General features: G+C 42.4%; 1 protein-coding gene across 3 annotated transcripts in view; it reads right to left on the bottom strand.

Moving 5' to 3' along the window:
- The window catches only part of STX11 (syntaxin 11), a 37,825-nt gene that overhangs the window by 27,926 nt on the left and 2,833 nt on the right, over positions 1–7,066 (bottom strand). Inside the window, exon 2 of one of the 3 annotated variants that reach the window (XM_031667367.1) lies at positions 1,772–1,893. Coding sequence is in view for 1 of the 3 variants with exons in the window: in XM_021937753.2 (XP_021793445.2) it covers positions 1,944–1,968 (25 nt within the window). In the remaining 2 variants the exon portion in view is untranslated. Of the gene's footprint in view, positions 1–1,771; positions 4,692–7,066 lie in introns of those variants that run through there. The other 2 variants (XM_021937753.2, XM_021937755.2) reach the window with 2 other exon arrangements.

Here is a 7,066-nt window from a genome sequence, read left to right on the forward strand (position 1 = left end):
AATTTTTAGTTCCTTTTTTTTTTTTTTTTTGGTGTCAGTGTGGTCAAGATGCTGAACGGTATGTATATGTTTATCCACTTAAATGGGACACAGCGGAGCATTACATAACTCCACCTACATCTATAAGTGCTGCTTTATGGTGAATTAATCCCTCCCTCCCTGCAGTCAGCCAAATGGTTGGTATTCTTAGTACTTAACGTAGAGGTTCATAGGTTAAATATGCACATGTTAGCACTTGGCCTATTTGCTTTGTGATGTCAGATTAAACAAGAAATAGGTTCTCACTAGAGAACCAATCTGGTTACTTTTTCAACCTAAGATTTGCCTGCTAACTTATATATTAAACTTAAGGTCCTTTATCTATTTAATATAATAAATGTAAATAAATTGCAGCAGAAGAGCTGCAAAGGTTCAAAAGCTAAAAATCAGGAAGTCTCAATCCTTACCCTAAGCTTACAATTTATGGGAAGAAATAAGCAGGTACAAAAATAATTTTTAAAAAGGCCAGGCACAGTGGCTCACTCCTGTAATCCCAGCACTTTGGGAGGCTGAGGCAGGCGGTTCACCTGACGTCAGGAGTTTGAGACCAGCCTGGCCAAATATAGTGAAACCCCATCTCTACTAACAAAATACAAAAATTAGCTGGGCGTGGTGGTGCACACCTGTAGTCCTAGCTACTTGGGAAACTGAGGCAGGAGAATCACTTGAACCCAGAAGGCAGAGGTTACAGTGAGCAGAGATCGTGCCATTGCATTCCAGCCTGGGTGACAGAGCAAGACTCTGTCTCTCAAAAATCATAATTTTTTTTAAAAAACAAGAACAGGCCAGAAAAGGAGAAAAAGGACCAGCATGACCCACCAAGCTGGGTGGAGGCTGAAAATTGCAACACTGGGGTTGTGGCCTCTTCACCCAGGGCTTCAAAAGTGACCTGCAAAGATGAGAAACCTCAGTGCCTATGGACTTCTGGGGCAATGCACTTCACCCACAGTCTCCAACAAGACCCAAAAGCAGGCCGGGCGCGGTGGCTCAAGCCTGTAATCCCAGCACTTTGGGAGGCCGAGATGGGTGGATCACGAGGTCAGGAGATCGAGACCATCCTGGCTAACACGGTGAAACCCCGTCTCTACTAAGAAATACAAAAAAACTAGCCGGGCGAGGTGGCGGGCGCCTGTAGCCCCAGCTACTCGGGAGGCTGAGGCCGGAGAATGGCGTGAACCCGGGAGGCGGAGCTTGCAGTGAGCTGAGATCGGGCCACTGCACTCTAGCCTGGGCTACAGAGCCAGACTCCGTCTCAAAAGCAAAGCTGTCAAGCACACTCCTAGGCCGTAGTAATCAGATCCTTGAGAGTAATTTTTAAAAGGCTGTGATGTAAGTTCATGATTTTCAGAGCTTTACATTTATTTTCTTCCACTGTATATTACATATTAAAATATTAACAAAGTACCTTCTAGCAATGGTGCATTGAATGAGACACACAGAAACTTCCCTCTCCGTTCCTTGTTACCTATTTTACCTCATTAAATGAAAGTGTCGTTTTCTCGTACTCTATTTTTTCACATACTGGACACACACACACACACACGATCAATTTTGAACTAGCTCAACCAAAAGATCTTCCTTTGTTAAAAAGTAGTCTCTTGTAACCAAAGCCAACCCCGTAACTTCTATTTTGATATCAATTATATTTCAGGAAAATGAAACACTTCCTCTGACCTTAGACTAGGCTGGGTTTCCAGCTCTATAATTTCACTTCTCTTTTTCTGGTACTCACCATATTTTATTGCTAGTTGTTTGATAACATATTCAATTGTTACTTATCTTCTCTGCTTGCCCATAAGCTTCATGGGGCCAGGAGTTGTACCTGTTGTATCTGCACCATGTACCCCAGCGCACCTGGCATATAGAAAAGCCTCGATAAATAGTTGTTGAATAAATATGCTCACCAGAATCGTTATTTTTTTCCCTCATTTTTGATGAGGCTAGGTCTTTCGTACACGAAAATGAAGAAGACTGTTCTTGCTCTTACAGGCTGTTAGAGAGAATAATGATAATAAATGCCATAATAGAGGGATCTATGGGAATACTTTGAGAAGTCAGTCTGGCCAAAGGGGAGGGAAGGTGTCTGAGCTTACCCTAAAAGGTTTAAAAGGAGTTAGCTTGGTAGGGAGAAAGGAAAGGGACCCAGGCACAGACAACTTCAGCGAAGGCACGAAGCATGGGATGTGTAGGAACCACAGCAATTTGATGTTTCAGGAGTAAAAATTGGTAAGCTTAAAAGTGCTTTTCCCTTCGAAGAAAAAGTCATTGCCAAGGTCAGTGAATCAGATAATATACTATCCCACATTTATGAATGTTTAACATTCTCCTGTAAGTTATCTCTGATCCTATTAGACAGTTATTAAAGTTTTAAGACAGCACCTCAAAGCTTCCTCTGGCATAAGATTTCCTGAAACCCTCTTTATTCTCCTAGAAAGTTTACTGATTCCTCTAAGTTCACTGATGCCCGTCCCCCATCTGCAACTATTCAAAAAATTTGGCATCTCTCACTCTGCTATCTAAGATAGTATAAGGCCAAGCCAGGGACACCTCTCTCCCTCTTGCAATCTTGGTCAGAGGCCAGCAAAGGAATTTGGGCTGTGCTGTCTGTTGGCCACATCAGGAATTTAAATGAAAAACAAGGAATGACTCTCACTATACCAGGCCTGCTGGGACTAAGGCTCCGGTGCTCCTCTGCTGTTTCATGGTTCCCATGACTTCTGGATAATCTGAAAAAATCTCAATAGAATTGGTCACCACGAAAGGCCTAAGAGTTTAGGGTGAAGGTTCTCAAACTATAGCATGTATCGAAATCATCTGGGGAAAATGTGTTGAAAATGTCAGTTCATGAGTTCCACCCCTAGATTCTATTCCAGTGGATCTAGAATGGGACCTTGGACTTTTATTTCTCTTTTCTTTTTTTCCTTTTACCCCTGTTTTTTTGTACTGAAATATCCTTGGTAATTCTGCAAGTTATAATCTACAGACTACATACCAAGATTGTGAGATTCTGAGGTTATAATCTACAGACGACACACTGGACTGGTTTGAGGACTTTCAAGGGCTTGAAAGACAGAGAGAGAGAGATTGGGGGGAATCCCACTATCACAAAATTGTTTAACATTTGACAATGTTAAAGCCTAGCATTACAGCAAGGACTGGTGTGTGTCATACTTTTGTTCTGGGTCTGGACAGCCACAGTTGTTTGCTACTTGGATGCCAGAGTTTAGCCTTCTTTGTTAAACACCACTACTGCCCTCGCCACGGCCTACTCTCCCTGGCTCTTCTGCTCCTAATCTTCTTGGGATTAAGACTACTTTGTCTTGTTCTCTGGTCAGTTACTCTAAAATCCTTAAGGGCCTTGGACAAAAATGACAACTTTCTGGGCTCCACTCTGCACGGTGATGGTCTGGGCCATCAGACACAGGCAAGGCCGTTGCAGAGGAGGATGCTCTCTTGGCTACAAATGTAGTAAATGATGTGGTATCCAGATCCCCTTCCGGATCAAGATCCTCGGTCCCCCAGGTACTAGGAAGGTTGGCTGCTGAAGGCTCCCAGTTCCAGAAATTGCCCTGGACTGAAGGGAGCTGCTGCCTGCATCCAATGATTAGTTGATGTGGGTACGAATGCTGAGCCTCTTGCCTCAGGAGGCAGAAAAATTCTGAACAACAATCTCAGCTTCCACGTTCCTCACTGTTGAGGCCGCTGTTGTGCACGCCCCACAGTTCAGTTTCTCCCCCTGTGTAATCCCGCTTCCCTCTCTCCTACTGTGTGCTGTCCGCAGAGCACTTCCCAATAAAAACCTCCTGTATGGAAATCTCGAGTCTCGGGGTCTGTTTCCTGGCAACTTGACCTGAGACGCTGAACTTGCGCCTTTCAGTCAAGTCCTGACAGCATAATGTAGCAGTACTCTGCACTTAACTTCTTGGGCAATCTTGGGTGGTCGCTTAATCTCTCCAAGTGTTTCCCACCTTATCTATAAAATGTGGATAATGGCAACAGCAACAACGAATTCTTATTTTTCCATTCTTTCTGGCTGTTATGAGAATTAACAGAAATAATATATATGACAGTACTTCATAAACAATAAACAGCTAAATAATATTATCAACTGAATATCATTATATGTTGGTTTAGCATGAAGTAGTCAAGGAAGAGGGGAGGAGGAGGTGGGAAATGTTGTACTATTACAGAATTTAGCTAATACACTATGTCCTACTTACCTCAAATCAACAGATTTGGATCACTAATCAACATAACGAAGTACATAATAGAAAATTAGAAATACAACCATGAAAAGAGATGCACATTGCTGCAATCCTGAAACTGAAACTGAAGACAGAACTATTTGCTTACTGTTTCCATAGGAAGATAAAAACAGAGCTATGTCACTATTCTGAAAAGCTGAAAGTAACCTGATTACACAATAAGTTCTGCAAGGAGTAATGGAATATCTCTTTGCATCCTTGAACAGGGAACAAGTAAAACAAGTATACAAAATGGGAAATACTTTTCTAGAAGACTTAGTATTTTCTGGATTATTTTGATGTCCTATACACTGAAAAGAAGGAAATGAGGCCGGGCATGGTGGCTCATGCCTATAATCCCAGCACTCTGGGAGGCCGAGGCAGGTGGGTTGCCTGAGGTGGGGAGTTGGAGACCAGCCTGACCAACATGGAGAAACCCCATCTCTACTGAAAACACAAAATTAGCCACCCGTGATGGTGCATCCCTGTAATCCCAGCTACTCAGGAGGCTGAGGCAGGAGAATTGCTTGAACCAGGGAGGCGGAGGTTGTGGTGAGCAGAGGTCGCACCATTGCACTCCAACCGAGGCAATAAGAGCGAAAACTCTGAGGAAAGAAAGACAGAAAGACAGACAGAAAGAAAGGAGAAAGAGAGAAAGAGAAGGAAGGGAAGGGAAGAGAGAGAGAGAGAGAATAAAAGAAAGAAAGAAAGACAGAAAGAAAGAAAGAATAAAAGAAAGAAAGAAACATTAAATTTTAAAACACATTTAATTAGCTCAAGAAGGGCAACTGAAAATTACCAATTCTAAAACTACATCATTCTAAAAATTACCAAATTACGGAGCCTTACAAAGAAGTTGAATGAAATACACAGATAATATCTGGTATCCATAAACTTAGAAGGAGTGCCAAGAAATGGCTTACTCTGACAGACGGTCTCATTATTAGTAAAAGTCACAGAATGGTTATTAGAACTGGGAGGAGTCTTAGAGGTGGCTTAACAGAGCCCCTAACTCTAGCTATTCTCTTCTCTCAGGGAAACCACAGTTGAATTGAACAGCCAAGACAAACCCACATGAAATATTAACCAAAACCCTTCCCTTTCTTGTGATCTGAGCACTGAATGAATTATAGGCAGGCACATAAAAGCTCAGACCAAGGGGCAGACATGTGGGCTCTATTACCCTGCAAGGCTTCATGTCACTCTCATTTCATGGGCAACTATAAATATGCTGATTTGCCAATCAATCTGAAGAAATGCTGAACAAAACATTCAATTCATGTGATTGATGTGTGGAGAACATATTTTAAAACTTCAAGTTTTAGGTATGTGAACATTCTCCCCTGCCCCTGCGGCTGCCCCCAGGCTCAAGCAATCCTCCTGCCTCAGCCTCCCAAAGTGGACATTTGAACATTTTAAAGCTTCAATAAGTGAGTTTGCTGATTCAGTTTGGGTACAACATTAACTGGGCGTTTTAAACCTTACATGGTCCAAAGTAGAGGTCTTTGAGGAAAAGATAACCAAGGCAGCTTTGTGGACACAATGGTTTCAGCTCTAGGAACCTTCAGACAGTCTCCACTAAAATGGAAATTCCCAGGAGAAAAGGTCTGATTGTTCCAGTTTCTTCCTAGATCAATTCTTAGTCCCTGATTGCTGAACAAAAAATCAGGATATTAATCCAAGTCAGGGTAGGTTGAATCATCAAACAAAGAGAACAGTTAAGAGTTGGGATCATTTTTTGGGGAGGCAGGGGGCGGGTGGACAGGGTTGTTAGTCAAAATACTTCTGTTCAGACTAAATAATGCACCCAGGTGCCCCAAATAGAAAGCAAGTTCTGAATGCAAGATACTTTAATTATTTTGCCAAGCTAAAGTCAAGAGGACAGGAGACACAGCAGGGCCAGACTCACTTAGTAAGATTCTGGAAGTTAGAGGCAGGTAAGGCACCTGCTTCAAGGTAAAATTAGAACAAAATTGGATTCAGAAGGCAGATCACAAGTCAGGAATGTAAGATCTGGAGTTGTTATGTACCTGTCTGCATTTGTTAGTGGTTCTTCCACCATTTGACCCTGTTCTGTAGATTAATGCCTCCCTTGCTAGCCTTTCTGCTTCCCTATGGAAGATCTTAGCAACAAAACATTGAGTGCATCTGAGAAATACGAAAAGTTGAGCATTCAGTGTTTAGGATGGGTGGAAACCAAGGCAGCTCTGGAGACGCAATGACTGAAGCACTTGGAACCTTCAGACACTGTGAGTCTCCATTAAGACGTTTCAATTCCCAGGATAAAAATGTCTGATTATTTCAGGTTTCTTCCTAGATGAATCAGGTATTTCTTGGAGTGAAGGTTGGAGGTGGGATGTCATGTAGCACAGTAGGGATACTGAGGGCCCATCTTATGCATCAAGGCCATTCTTGGGATAAGGAAGAATTATTAGGGGCAGGAAAGTGACTTCAATCTGAGCTTACCACAAAGTCCAAATCCTCATTGATTCATTCATCAAGACAGCACATCACAGCAGAGTGCTTCAGAATGCAAGCTCTGGAACCAAGTGCTTGGGATCCATTTCTGGCTCTGTCAGTTACTAACACTGCACTTTCTTCACCAGTCAAAGCAGTTAATTTGAGTGCCTATCTCACAGGATTGTACTGAGGAGTAAAAGGCTTAATGCGCATAGTGAGCCTAGGATAGTGTGTGGCCCATAATAAGTACTCAACAAATTTTAGCTATTACTGACATTCATTTGAAAAATCTTAATGAGCACTGATTATGTGCCAAGTACTGT

This window comes from Papio anubis, chromosome 6 (genome assembly GCF_008728515.1).
Source record: "Papio anubis isolate 15944 chromosome 6, Panubis1.0, whole genome shotgun sequence".
Classification (NCBI taxonomy): domain Eukaryota; kingdom Metazoa; phylum Chordata; class Mammalia; order Primates; family Cercopithecidae; genus Papio; species Papio anubis.